Source organism: Kogia breviceps, chromosome 18 (genome assembly GCF_026419965.1).
Source record: "Kogia breviceps isolate mKogBre1 chromosome 18, mKogBre1 haplotype 1, whole genome shotgun sequence".
NCBI classification, from domain to species: Eukaryota; Metazoa; Chordata; class Mammalia; order Artiodactyla; family Physeteridae; genus Kogia; species Kogia breviceps.
This window is the reverse complement of record NC_081327.1, coordinates 19,361,351-19,375,313: the sequence shown is the minus strand read 5'-3', so window position 1 is coordinate 19,375,313 and position 13,963 is coordinate 19,361,351. Positions and strand designations below refer to the sequence as shown.

At 44.7% G+C, this 13,963-nt stretch overlaps 1 protein-coding gene across 2 annotated transcripts; it reads left to right on the top strand.

The window, feature by feature from the left end:
• Positions 1-736: 736 nt before the first annotated feature.
• Positions 737-12,268, top strand: CCNE1 (cyclin E1). 2 transcript variants are annotated; one of them, XM_059045189.2, is made up of 12 exons: positions 737-924; positions 1,390-1,441; positions 1,549-1,636; positions 1,864-1,932; positions 5,658-5,803; positions 5,916-6,051; positions 8,961-9,107; positions 9,646-9,741; positions 9,958-10,092; positions 10,203-10,314; positions 10,407-10,564; positions 10,861-12,268. In XM_059045189.2, the coding sequence occupies exons 2-12, from the start codon at positions 1,419-1,421 to the stop codon at positions 10,981-10,983; spliced, it is 1,233 nt and encodes a 410-aa protein (XP_058901172.1). In that variant the 5' UTR covers positions 737-924; positions 1,390-1,418; the 3' UTR covers positions 10,984-12,268. The 2 variants fall into 2 exon arrangements, with proteins under 2 accessions (XP_058901172.1, XP_066876309.1); XM_067020208.1 differs by lacking the exon at positions 9,646-9,741 and having other exon boundaries at positions 740-924.
• The last annotated feature ends 1,695 nt before the right edge of the window (positions 12,269-13,963 follow it).

The following is a 13,963-nucleotide window of genomic DNA, read 5'->3' as shown; positions in this document are numbered from 1 at the left end:
GGGATGGACGCGCGTCCAGGAGTAACGGCTGTTCCCCAGGGGGCCGCAGATCAGGCGGCCTGAGGCCCTGGTTCTAGGCTCTGTAATCAGGCGCTGTGACCTTGGGCACATCCCCGCCCCGACTCAGGGCCCGGAACCCTGCGTCTCGGGGGCGGGGAGGACGTGCAAGGAGGGACAGGGCGCGCGCGCCGGAGACCGACGGACGTCGGGTCTTCTGGCAGACCCCAGCCGGGGCCCGAACACCAGCCGCCAGCCGTGTTTACATTCCACCCGCGCAGGCCACGCGGCTTTTTGCCGCTCCAGCGCCGCTCGGCTCCGCCCCCGGAGCCCGGCGACCCGCCCCTCTGCCGAGCTCGCGCCAGAGCTCCCCCGCGTCCCGCCTGCGCGGCCCCGCCCACCCGCGCGCGCGGGCCAGCCCACGAGTCCGACCCCGCGCGGGCTCCGCAGCTCTAGCCGCGCAGGCCCCGCCCGACCTCCGGGCCTCGCCTCTCCCGCGCGCAGGCCCTGTCACTTAGCCCCGCCCCGCGCTGGCCCCGCCCCTGGCGGTCCGGAGCGCCGGGGCCGGCCCGCGCCGCGCGGGGCGGTACTGAGGGTGGTGGCTGGGCGGGCCCGGGCTCTCGGGCGGCCGCTGAGGGGCTCCCAGCCGGCCGGGGCGGAGCGGAGGGTGGCGGGAGGGCGGGAGGGCGCGAGGGCGGGCCGGGGGCCCGTTCCGCGCGCAGGGATTTTTAAATGTCCCGCTCTTAGCCGGGCGCAGGAGCAGCCGGCTCGGCCGCCAGCGCGGTGTAGGGGGCAGGCGCGGATCCCGCCACCGCCGCGCGCTCGGCCCTCCGCAGCCTCCCGCCTCCCGGCTTCCCGCTCGCCTCTGCCTCCTGCCTCCGGCCTCGGCTCGTGCAGCCCGCCTGCCTGCCGCGGAGACGGCTTCGGGTAAGGACCCCGCCGCGGGCTGCCGGACGGCGCGGCAGGCTGGGACTCCTGGAGCGCCCGGGTCGGGCCGGGCCGGGGTGGGGGTGGGGCGAGGCCGGGTCGCCGGGTCCCTGGAGGCGTCAGCGCGGAGTGCCCCGGTAGGGTGACTCAGGGACAGGCTACGGGGAGGTGTTGAGGGGAAGACTGAGGCAGCCGGGGCCCCGAGGGAGGCGATGGGCTGGCGAGGGTTTCGGGGGTCGTCGAGGCCCTCCCCACACCCCGGGTTCCGACCCGGCATCGCGGGCCGCTGGCGGCGCCGCGGGTGACAGGCCACCCCGGGCCCATCGGCCATTTTCCCGACCGGCCCGGGAGGCTCCCGCCGCTGCTGCCGCCCGCGCGGGAGGGGGAGGGGTGCCCGGGACGGACCGGCGGGCCCTGGTCCCCTCCGCCGGTCGTCCTTACCCCACTGCCGCTTCGTGCCCCCAGGCCTGAGGTCTGATCCTGCGCCCAGCGCCATGCCGAGGGAAAAGAAGGAGAGGTGAGTGGCCTGGCCGCTGCGGGGAAGGGGAAGGTGTGCAGTGGTGGGGGAGGGGTGGGCCGAGATTTGGGGAGAACTCTTACCAATGTACCATCCTGGCTTTTCAGGGATGGGAAGGAACCCGGCACCATGAAAGAGGAAAGCGGCACCGATGTCTCTGTTCGCTCCAGGAAAAGGAAGGCAAATGTGGCCGTTGTGAGTACAAAGGAGACAGGTGGGGGAGGATTCCCCCTCACCCCCCATCTTACCTGGGTACCAGGCTGGGTTCTGACCACATATTTATTGATAGGGGGTCAAGGGGGGTGCGTTTGGCAGAAATGGTGCTCATAACCTTACCAGCTTTCTTTTTCTTCTCTCTCTCTGTGTTTTTGTCTTTGGGCTGTTTGGTGTGTTTCCTTGGGGTGTGGGTTGTTTTATGTTAGTTTTTGCAGGATCCAGATGAAGAAGTTGCCAGAATTGACAGGACCGTGAGAAGCCAGTGTGGCAGTCAGGTAGGTACATTTTCTGATTAGGTCTAAGTTGAGGGTCTCCTTTTTTGGGGTCACATTAAGTCTCATACTTCCTTGCCTTCTGCTGAAGGCTTTTTCTCTAACTGTGGCCACAGTCCATACAACTGAGCGCTGTGCCTGTCAGTGGGCACTGACCTCTGCCAGCCTTGAGATTCCAGGAAGGTCTGTGTTCCTGACTGACATCCCTGAGATGACAAATATGCGCGGATGTCTGGAAGAACCAGAATGGACCTCACATAACTCAGTCCTCTCCTTTTGCCCTTGAGGAAACTGAGACTCAGTTAGAGGAAGAAAGTAACCCAGAGTCCTGTGCAAGCCAGGGGCGGAGTCTGTCCTACAGCCTCTCTGTGGGCTGGTGAGCTGCGGGGATTCTTCGTCATGGTGCTTAAGGACTTCCCTTCCCTGCTCCCACCCCCTTTAGGTCATGCTTCAAACTTTTTCCCCCTTTTTGAAAGTTCTTCTAGCCCATCCAGCAATTACCTACAGTGGTCACTGTCACCTGGAGCTTGATCTGACCTCCACCAGAGTATTAGTAGGACATTCTGTGTAATGATATGTGCATCTCAACACATTTTTAAAATTGACTAGTCCATTTCTGTTGCCCCTCCTTCATGGAGTTCCCGCCATATTTCTTGCATGCTCATGGTATCATCATAATATCACAAGTTCCTAGCAGAAAAAGCTTGTATTATCTCTCTGTCTCCAGAAATGGCTGGAGACTGTAGTTATGGCTCTAATAGGGGAAGCAGCCTATCTCCAAATTAGCTGATTAGGCTTTCTGACGCTATAGCAGATAAAAGCTGAGCAGGAATAGTTTTTGAGCTGAGGATAGTGGTCCTGATTGGGTTAGCAGCGGCAGCACATCACTTTGTAGGGCAGTGAGCCACAGCCATAGCAACTGGGTTTGGAAGAGTGAAGGGCTTCAAAGCCGAGGGCCACATTATTTGTAAAAAGTTGTTACTGCACATAAGACCCTAGTAATTAGTATTTCTGGGGAGGCTCCACTGAATATTGAACAATGGCTTGATGATTTCCTTGCTGTATTAGAAGAAGAAATACTTCACTTTAGGAAAGGAAATAAGACAGTGCATTCCAAGTTCTTTCCTTTTTTTCCTTTTTTCTCCCTGTAAAGACTTCAAGTCAAGCAAGTTAATTTTTGTGGATTTCTACTAAAACGGACCTCTACTTTGTGAAATTCAAGATTGGTTATTTTCCCGCCTGTGTTTTGAATTGAAGTTTTTAACTGAGGATGAAGCAAAGCTGTCCCTGTTGACTTCTTGGAGTTTTAGAGTAGTTTCTGTTCTCAAAGATAACCTGAGCTGTGCCTAGGGTGCCTAAGATAGGGCTTTGGTCCTATCCTTGGACTGCAGAGAATTGATAGATGTGATACATGAATAGCCATATTGTTTCCCACTAGAAGGCGTTTTTATGGTTGTTCAGAGATTAATGACAACAGGTTTCTACACATTTTGCAAAGTAGATAGCTTGAAAATTACCCATCATTTATGGAGCAATCAATGTCTTATGTTATTTCTCCGTGTAGGTTCATGAAGCTAGAATTTTGGGGTAACAACCTTTTTGCCAATTAATTACACAGAATTTTTCTCTGGAGTTATCATAGTTCAGCCCTGTTCAACAGCTCTGAGCTACCTGTAGCCCTCATGCTCAACTCCATGAAACTGCTTCATCAAGACCACATGGAACCTTTGATTCTTACCTTAGGTTTTTCTCAATGAAGATAATAGTCTTTTATCTAAAATCTATTTAACATATCTATTTTTGTTGTTCAATTTTTTGCATGAGACCCAACTTTTTTACTGAAGTGGAGTCCTGGAATTTCTATTAGTTACTTCTCAGAACATAATTTTGCATAAGGTAGTTTTATTCTCAGTTAAAAGTGGCATAAAGAGTCAGGGGTTGTTAGGAATAATTAAAATTGGTCTCTTGCTGTTGCCTAGTTCCTTCCTAAAGTCTGACTGATCTTGCTTTCTTTGAGACATGGTATACACTCAAGTTAAATGATACAGACTTCATTATTCTGCTTCATCCACTGGTTCCTAAAAGGCCAACTTTGGGGACCATTTGTCTACTTGTGGTTCACCCAATTTGTCCGTGAACTACAGGTAGGGAAATGTTACCATTTTATCTCTAAAAGCCTCCTCTCAGCTATTTCAGCCGTGTGGCAGTAGAGGGTGACAACCAGCTTCTGCTTTCAAAACTAGAATTCATTGCTGACTGAAGAGCAACTTAAAGCAGTTGTAATGTGACCCTTTTTGAGTCAAAAAAATACTACCAGCACATGATACTAGAACTGGAAGAGGATGTTGCCCTTCTCCAACAGCTGTTGGCAAGAGCTGTCATGGTTAATTTGCATGCCCAATTCTTTGCACATTGGATGGAGAAGAGCTTTATCCTGCTTTGCTCTTCTCAGTACCCTGAAAGTGCTCTGGCTTCCTCTGAAAGTGACCAGTGTGCTGTGATAGCCACCGTGTGCCATATCTTCCAGGCAGCACTTAGAGCCCAAGTTTTCATGTTCATTTATAGTCCTCTCCATTGTCTCTTTTCTAGTCAATATTAATGATCTCTCTGCTTTAAAAAAAAAAAAAAAGCCAAGAGTCTTAGACTTTTCACAGAGCTTCCATACTGGCAGGATTGTTAACGCCCTGTCTTCAATAAAATTACTATTTTATAATTTTAAAAATCAATAATAGTCCTTTAGAGTAAGATAATAGAGTAGCTTTAGAAGGAAAGATGTTAAATGGCAAAATGACATTATTTTCCAAATATTAAAAATTGACTTAAATTAAGTATCTGGAACCTTTAAAAGAAGCATTGTTTGGGTATTTAATGATGGTTTATTCAATTAGCATTTGTCACTCTGCAAGGCTTTGGGGTGGGTTTCAGAGGTCTTCAGGAATATCTAGGCTGTATCTCTACAGACTTTTTAATATATCCTGTGACTATTGCTTGCTTGATTTGGTTTTAACTAGGCAGATACTCCTTTTGTTTCATTTTGAGGTAAGGAAAAGGAAAGGTCCCCATTATGTAATAATTTTGGCTTGACCTGCAACCAAAGGAAGATGTCACATTTGGTGGGTTTTGTTTTAAAATGAGACTTTAAATATAGATGGCAATCAGTTTACATTTTGATTTTTTATACTTGTGATTGTGGAGTGCTTATGTAAATGCTTTTACTGGAAATTGTCTTTCACTTTTAAGACATTTTATTAGGTTAGTTGTACTTATTACAAAACCAAATCTTTGAATTGTCACCAAATAATCTCAGAACACACTTTAGGAGTCATGCTCAGTATCCTACTGAGCTGCCAATAGATTTTATTCTTTTGTTTTTTTTTGGTAACGTAAGAGCTGTTTGCATGTTGTCTTACCCTTCCTGCGTCTGTTTTGCTGCTCAGTCACTTCATTTGAGGATGATGATGTGGAGGGTAAAATGCTACTGACTGTAGTTTTCTTAGGTTTTACTGCATAGACTCCTAAGCTAATGACAAAATGAAATGAAAGCTTGGAGTCATTTCTGTGTCTTCCATGCTATCTCCATCTTAATTTAGGCCAGAATATTGACTTAGGCCTAGAGATTTCTCTCCAGCGTGAAGACATTTTCTGTTTTACTGGCTGTTTGACAAATCAGTGAATGTAAAAACAGCTGGTTTACATCAAACATTTTTTTAATGTGTCTTTCTTTACAGCCTTGGGACAGTAATACAGTCTGTGAAAACCCCTGCTCCTTGATTCCCACACCTGACAAAGAAGAGGATGAGCTCGTATACCCGAATTCTGCATATAAGCCCCAGAGTTGCACACCATCCAGAGCCTCGCCACTGCCTGTACTGAAGTAAGCTGACTGCTGAGTGCCTTCTGGATCTCTTACTCCCTGTGTGCACTCCCGCCTCACTAGTACGGATGCATACTTACACCTGTCTTTTGCTTGCTTTTGTTTTTTGTAGCTGGGCAAATAGAGAGGAAGTATGGAAAATCATGTTAAACAAGGAAAAGACATACTTGAGGGATAAGCACTTTATGCAGCGGCACCCTCTTCTGCAGCCTAAAATGCGAGCGATTCTTCTCGATTGGTTAATGGAGGTGAGCTGGAGCCTTCCTGTTAACTGGAAGCGTTGGCCATTTCTAGATTCTTCTGTGCTCTTATAATCTCTTCAAGTGTTTGATTCCATTGACACGCTCTGTGTTTCTGAACTGTGGTATCTATACTACAGTGACCTAACATTTTTGCTTATGTACTTCCTTAAAAGAATTTCTGAAGTATCTTTACCCCTTAGATATTTTTAAGTTGGCATCTAATTTTTTTTCTCAAAGTTTAAATAGTTGCAAAGGTTGTATTTTCCAGTTAATTATAAATATTGATATTTGATCTTTCAATTTGTACACTCAAGTTGCTTTTGAGTGTACACAGTGGAATGTGGATAACAGCTATTTGATAGCCACTACCAATGTTTTAAAAATATATGAACAGAGCTTCCCTGGTGGCACAGTGGTTGAGAGTCCGCCTGCCGATGCAGGGGACATGGGTTCGTGCCCCGGTCCAGAAAGATCACACATGCCGCGGAGCGGCTGGGCCCGTGAGCCATGGCTGCTGAGCCTGCGCGTCCGGAGCCTGTGCTCCTCAACGGGAGAGGCCACAACAGTGAGAGGCCTGCGTACCGCAAAAAAAAAAAAAAAAGAACAAATTTATCTTTAAGTCAGAAAGTTTACATTGTTTCTTTTTAACTCCTTGGGATTCATTTCTCTTTACCCACAGAATTTTATCCTAACAAAATATATTGTTCAAATCTTTTATTGATCACACTATCATACTTCTCTATAATAATTGATCAAAATAACAAGTATTACAAATTGTGATAAATAATTGTTAAACATAAAAAGTAATATTATATAGGCAGTGCCCTCCTTCTGGGAGGAAGTGTGGGTGACTCAGTAGTGGCTCAATTAAGGACACTTCCTGGACACCTCTATAAGCCTTGGGCGGGTGAGAAGTGGGCTTTCTTCTGTGATGTGGAAGGGCATCTCAGGCAAATCCGTTTTATGAAAGCACATACAGAAGTTGAGTGTCTAGTATTCCCTAAAACTGAACTGTGTCTGGTACCCTTTAGGAAGTCTGTATTAGCAGGGGTATGTGTACCCCTGTTGTGCTTGTCCTAGAGTCAAATCCCCTGCTGCCATTTAACGTCTGTGTGCTTCAGTCAGGCAAGTCACTTAACTTTGAGTCTTGGTTTTCTCATCTGTAATGTTTTCTAGCAATATTTGCTTGCAGAGTTTGTGTGGATTAGAAATAGTGTATATGAAGTACAGTTTACATAGTAGGCAAGAGAAGATAGCTGTTTTTATTATTCTTAATTTGCTTTTCTTTATTGGTCCCTGAAAATGTCAACATAGAAAATGTACAAATGTACAGATTCCTTGGCCTTGCATTTGTCCACAGACCCACCATGGCACATAGCCCTTATAGGCCTTTTGGAACATTTTATAATTCCTTGAAGCATTAGATGTGGTATGCTTTAACCTCTCAGGCTTCAGCTCATAAGATGATGTGACTGAGAGGTTCTATTTTATATAATGCATTTGATGCCATTGATGTAATTGATACTTTAAAGAAATGATTTTCCCTGCAAGTCAATGAAAAAAGTCATGTAATACTATTGAAAGGATAGAAAAGAGTGGTAACCTTTATATCTTCAGTGGGACAAGACTGGAGTCCACAGTTCACAGGCAGGCTCATCTGCAGCGATGTTAAGTTTCCCAGCCCCTAGCCCCGCCAAGAAGTCTGTACGTAAGAAACGCAGTGCTTATGCTATGTGCCCAATGGTGAGCTGGGTAAAATAGTCTGAAAGTTTGTTCCTTAGAGAACAGAAGCTCTAGTTTTACTTCTAATCCTATTGTAGTTGTGTTATTTTATAAAAACTAACTCTAAATATGGCTCCACCTGGACTTCAGAAACACTCTTTGGTGATTGATGGAGTTTTCTACTAATGTTCTGTTTGTTGTTTCCGTTGGTGCCTTTTCTACTTATTAACCCCATGAAGTGTACTTACGTGGGATATACTGTTTAGGAACAGCAGTTTTAAATGCACAGTCAGACATTTGATGACAGTAATGAATTGAGGTTTAATATTTCCTTGGTCCTTTTCGACTCCATCATGTATACTATTTCACCATCCTCACAGCAATCCTGTGAGGTAGGCAAAATAGGTATTGTCCTAATTTTATAGTCTGAGAAAATCCTAGATAAATGGGTTTGTCTAAGGGGAGCCTATGCTAGAACCTAGGTCTCCGAGTCTTTTGTTCATGTTTTTAAAAAACCATTTACCTCTTGTGATTAACAGATGAACAGTGTTTTAGTGTTGTAGTCTTTAAATAAATGTATGTTCCAGCTTTCAAACTTTCATACTGATAATGCCCATTGTGAAGAAATATGGTAGTTCTTTCCTCATGTCATAATGCAACTTATAAAAGGGGACACCTTTCTTTGAGAAAATTCCATTTTTCCTTGAAATGCTGCTTTTTTTTTTTGGTGGTACGCAGGCCTCTCACTGTTGTGGCCTCTCCCGTTGCGGAGCACAGGCTCCGGATGCGCAGGCTCAGCGGCCATGGCTCACGGGCCCAGCTGCACCGCAGCCTGTGGGATCCTCCCGGACCGGGGCACGAACCCACGTCCTCTGTATCGGCAGGTGGACTCTCAACCACTGCGCCACCAGGGAAGCCCGAAATGCTGCTTTTAACAGGCTGTGAATGTACCTTCTTTCCGCAGCCTATGAGCGTTTGCTCTTATATTATAGATCACAGAGCACTTCATCCTTATACCTGAGTTCCAGTTTTTCATTGTGCCTGTGCTTAGGGACAAGCAAGGTAACCATCCTTTCAGAAAAGCCAGGTTCTCTCTCTTGATTTGGTTATATTATCCTTCACCAAACTCATGACAAGTTTTTTGTCTTTCTTTTTTTCTCAATTATCTGTTCTAAAACTTACTATTTTTTCAGGTGTGTGAAGTTTATAAACTTCACAGAGAGACATTTTACTTGGCACAGGATTTCTTTGATCGGTATATGGCAACACAACAGAATGTTGTAAAAACGCTTTTACAGCTTATTGGGATTTCATCTTTATTTATTGCTGCCAAACTTGAGGTAAATAATTTTCAAATATTTGTTATGTGGTATATGCTTGAGCTCCACTGAGATTAGGGGAAGAGGTCAACTATTTGTCTAAATTTTTCTAATTTGAGGCCTTTTAAAGTTCAGCCACACACACAAAAAAGCTAGAAATTAACCAAGAAAAGTATGAGTATATAAAATGCTTAGGTTAATATAATTCCTTTAATTAAAAAAATTGAACTTTGACCTAAGAGGATTAAAATTTTGGTGTGAATAGAAGAGTGGTTGGGCACAGCTTTCAAACATGTTGAAAAGGTGAAAATTTCAAAGCTCCCCATTGAGTAAAAGTTTGATTGATTTATTGATTGATTGATGTGGGTAAGTGTTTCATTTCTTTCACAGTTATGCATTTTGAACCACTGGAGTGGCTCTTGTATTTATCCCATCAATGTACCCTTTCTTTCTTTCTATGTCAGCATACTAAAAAGAATAATTTGGGAGGTACATTATAAGTTAAAACTATCAGAGTTGGACTTTTTGCTAGTAGTATCTTCCTTTTATTTCCTTTTAGGAAATCTATCCTCCAAAGTTGCACCAGTTTGCTTATGTTACAGATGGGGCTTGTTCAGGAGATGAAATTCTTACCATGGAGTTAATCATTATGAAAGTAGGTTACAAGTTAGTTTTTCAGTCCTTTTTAAAAATTCCTACATAATATCTTTTCTATATTCAGCATGAGTGCATCTGGCTAGGTGTTCTCTAGCTGGACACATTGTGGCATGGGAAATGGCTGCATTTTGTACTCCTTTAGAGGACCAAAGGGAGTAGAAATGTCTTTTTCTTTTTTCAACCGTTGATCTCTTTTCTCTCTGTTTTTCCTTAGGCCCTTAAGTGGCATTTAAGCCCCCTGACCATTGTGTCCTGGCTGAATGTATACATGCAGGTCGCATATCTAAATGATTTTTATGAAGTGCTCCTGCCGCAGTATCCTCAGCAAATCTTCATACAGATTGCCGAGGTAAGTGGCTTTATTACCTCTGTGGGGCGACCTACCCCACCACTAGATGGAGTAACTCTAGAAGGGATGTGTGTTGGCCGTGTCCCTCAGTGTTCTTTTCTTCTCCATAGCTTTTAGATCTCTGTGTCCTGGATGTCGGCTGCTTAGAATTTTCTTATGGGGTACTTGCTGCTTCTGCCTTGTATCATTTCTCTTCATCTGAATTGATGCAAAAGGTTTCAGGTACGTTGGCTTTCCAGTCCATTCACACGTATATTGAACTTATAAACCAGTTGTTGGCCTCAGATTGAGCCTAACATGTATTTTCATTGCAGGGTATCAGTGGTGTGATATAGAGAAGTGTGTCAAGTGGATGGTTCCATTTGCCATGGTTATAAGGGAAACAGGAAGTTCAAAACTTAAGCACTTCAGAGGAGTTCCTGCTGAAGATGCACACAACATCCAGACCCATGTAAACAGCTTGGATTTGCTGGTCAGTACGTTCCTTGTTTCCCAGACGAATTCTTAACACTGCCCGGCAGCCTCTTCACTTTCTTTCCCACAGGCTCCAGATATCCCCAAAAGACTCCAATTCTTTTAATTCCGTGGCAAAGAAAAATGGTAGTCAACAGATCCTATCTCGAAGTATCGTGTAGCCCAGAGACTTTTAGATTGTTCTTTGCTATTTTTTTCCTTCACTCATCTCCGTAGAAAAAAGCACAATGTAAGTGAAGCCCGAAGGATACATTCCTCCATGTTAACATTTCTGGCTTTTATTCTTATCAACAGGACAAAGCCCAAGTAAAGAAAGCCATATTGTCTGAAGAAAATAGGATTTCTCCTCTCCCCACTGGGGTCCTCACCCCCCCACAGAGCAGTAAGAAGCAGAGCAGTGGGCAAGGAACAGCATGACCACACCAGCATCCTCACCAAAGACAGCTGTGCGGAAGTGCCTGCCCCCAGTTCTCTCCCGTCTACTGCAGCAGAGGCGTGCATTAGCTTTTACAGATATTTAAATGGAAGAGCATGTCTCTTCCGCAACAGAAGGTTTCTGTGGATGGCATTGGACAGGGAGAAGTGTTTTTTATTGAATGCTTAGATTTTTTTAATAAGTGGGTCAAGTACACCAGCCACCTCCAGAACACCAATGAGTGCTCCAGATGCTGCTAAGGAGGGTGATACTTGACTTGATTGACTATTCACACGAATAACAAAGGCTTGAAGTTGAGGAGTGCCATGTTGCTGTTGGCCTCCCCCTGGCTGTTCTGGGTCGAGTCGTATTAAGTGGAACAGGTGGTTGTGAGCATTACGATGCGCAGCCCACGGCCAGCTATGCTGGGGGCCCACCCTTTCCATACGATCAGTTGACAGTGTACAATGCCTTTTATGAACTATTGTTTTGTAAGTGCTGCTATGTTTATCCGTTTTTAAATAAAGATAAAACACTGTCTTTGAGACAGCTGGTTTTATGAGCTATGTCTGGTAATTTAAGTTAGGAGTCAACTTTGAATGTGGCTATATCAGGTTCTCTTTTTTAACTTCATGCTTCTCGAAGCTCAAGCCTCTTAAGCAAATATATTAAAAGAAAACTTTTGAAGTGAGCTTCAGGTGCAGCCTCACAGGCCTCCTCAGGGCCCCTGAGCTGGAATGAGGCTCTGATTGGCATCTCCCAACAGTGCCCTGTGCAGTGGTGGCTCCGGGCGGGCTCACTGGCTGGCTGTGGTGATAGTAGTGAAGTCACGTCTGCATCGAGAGGATTCTTAGGTATGATTCCTTCCCGAGCACAGGACAAGGGTCATAAAGTATCTGTAATTAGTGTTATTTAATACTCTTTTCATCCTTACCCAAAACTTAACCTAAAGTATTTTTTTGTTTGTTTGGAGAACTTGTTAACATAGTAGCCTAAAACTACGCTTTGAACAAGAAAATGCAAAGTAAAATTATATGTAGTTCAGGGCCGTGATATTCGTATATAGTCTGTTCCCTGACCATTGATGGAATCACCAAGTGCCTTGCTAACAGAGGAGGTTACTATCCACTTTAAGGCCCAGTGTGTACAGTTCACATCATGTGTTGTGGGACATTCCCTAAGTGATGGCCTTGTCAAGTCTTGTGTTTCATTTTCTCACAATGCTTTGGTGTATGTATGGGTTCATTAAGGGAGGGTGAATGAGCAAATAAATATCATTTATTTCAACTTGGTATTTTATTATTTTGCAGAAATCTATCTGAAGTAGAAAGAAAAACAGCCACTTTTAATCTACCATATTTATATGAAATTTGAGAGAGATCCTACTTTTTCACATTGTGATGTTATAGTTCTGGCAGTTCTAATACAGTTTTCTTAATAAATTCATGATAAATCTACATGTAATGGTATTTAGTCAAATGATACTCATATAAGTTTGAGAGCTTGGCAAATGTGAGGAAACACTGGTTTGAAAGCATGTTTGAGGTAAGTGCTTCATGGACCGTTTGTCAAGCTGTTGTACTGCAGAGAGTGTTAGTTACTGAGTGTGCTGAGATGAGGCTGCCTTATGTGTAAATTGTCAGAGGGCTGCATTTCTGGAGACTCGGTATTTTTTTAAATGGCAGTGTTGCCACAGGCAGCTCTTAATAATCTGTGCTAATAAAGGATAAATCCCAGAAGGGTAAGTGAAATCCATAGTAGCCAATATTTTCTGTGGCTCTGTCAGAAACCCTAAATGCCACTAGTAAGTAAAATCAAGTTTCCCCTCTTAAAGGAGCTTCTTCCATTTGCTAGCAGTCAGTATAAACTTTGGCCCCTCACTGGTCAGCTCTATACCCATTTGCCAGATCACATTTGTTCTGCAGTTCATCTGAAACCAGCTGAGGCGAGGTGATACCAAACAGATAGCAGGGGTGGAAGTGGCAGCTCTAGTCACCTCTGGTGAACAAATGCTCTGAGGCAGAGATGTGTCAGCAGGAAGGACCCAGAAAAGCAACGGGAGTGTGGGCCCTTGGTCTAACTTGTGTTAGAGCTAGAGAAACAGTAATTTATCAAAAGCAACCATGAAGACTGATTGGATTGTGGTAGAGCACACCACACCCTCACATCCCACCCCAGCTCACAGAATTCACACACTGGCCCTCATCAGAGCTGCTGTCAGGTCTCTGTGCCCCGTGCCCAAGAAAGAAAACACTGGTCTTCAGGTGGTGGGTGTTGAAGGTTTTCCAAGGTCCCCCATATGGAACTTGGACAGTTCGTTGTTTCACGGAGGTCATTTCACACCAGTGGGTGAATAAGTGATGCTGAAGTTCACGTTCCTGAGGCCGGTAAGCAAAACTGGGGTCCTTTAAGATCTGGAGCTTAGTGTGAGGCTACACTTCTCCAACTCAGACACAAAGGAGATTGGAGTTTATTTGGGCAAAATTAGGCTGTACCTCAGAGCAGGGATGGAAAGAGAAATCAAATCTGATAACGTCTAGTCATATTTACCCAACCGTGCATTTTCCTACCACATGTTCAGCATTTTGAAATTCAAATCACAATTATACCTTGGACATTGTTAGAAGACTATTTTTATCCCTGCTGTAATCATCTAATTTGCTGATTACAGGTCTCAAATTGCCACAGAGAACTCAATTTTTGAAAGAATTGTCCTGTTTGATCAAATATGTTATTCAAGCAATGCAGTCATTTGTTTCACAAGGTTACCTGCCAGGCAGAGCTAACCAGGAGTAATAGCATTAGAAGCCTATACTTAAAATCAAGCATTAGCTAATCTGCCTGTGACAATAGAGTCTTAAATATAATTTGTGGCAGATTCTTTAGTTCTTGCACTGACAGACAATTGCATTTTGTATTCAATGAGCATAGATTTTTCCTACCTCATCCCAATTCCAAATTTAACTCAGAAGACTCTAATGT

Excerpts from the sequence above, each read along its gene's own strand:
- CCNE1 (XM_059045189.2), top strand. The coding sequence starts at position 1,419 with ATGCCGAGGGAAAAGAAGGAGAG. Across the intron at positions 5,804-5,915 it reads TCGCCACTGCCTGTACTGAA|CTGGGCAAATAGAGAGGAAG; the intron begins GTAAGCTGACTG and ends TGTTTTTTGTAG. Across the intron at positions 10,093-10,202 it reads TCTTCATACAGATTGCCGAG|CTTTTAGATCTCTGTGTCCT; the intron begins GTAAGTGGCTTT and ends TCTTCTCCATAG.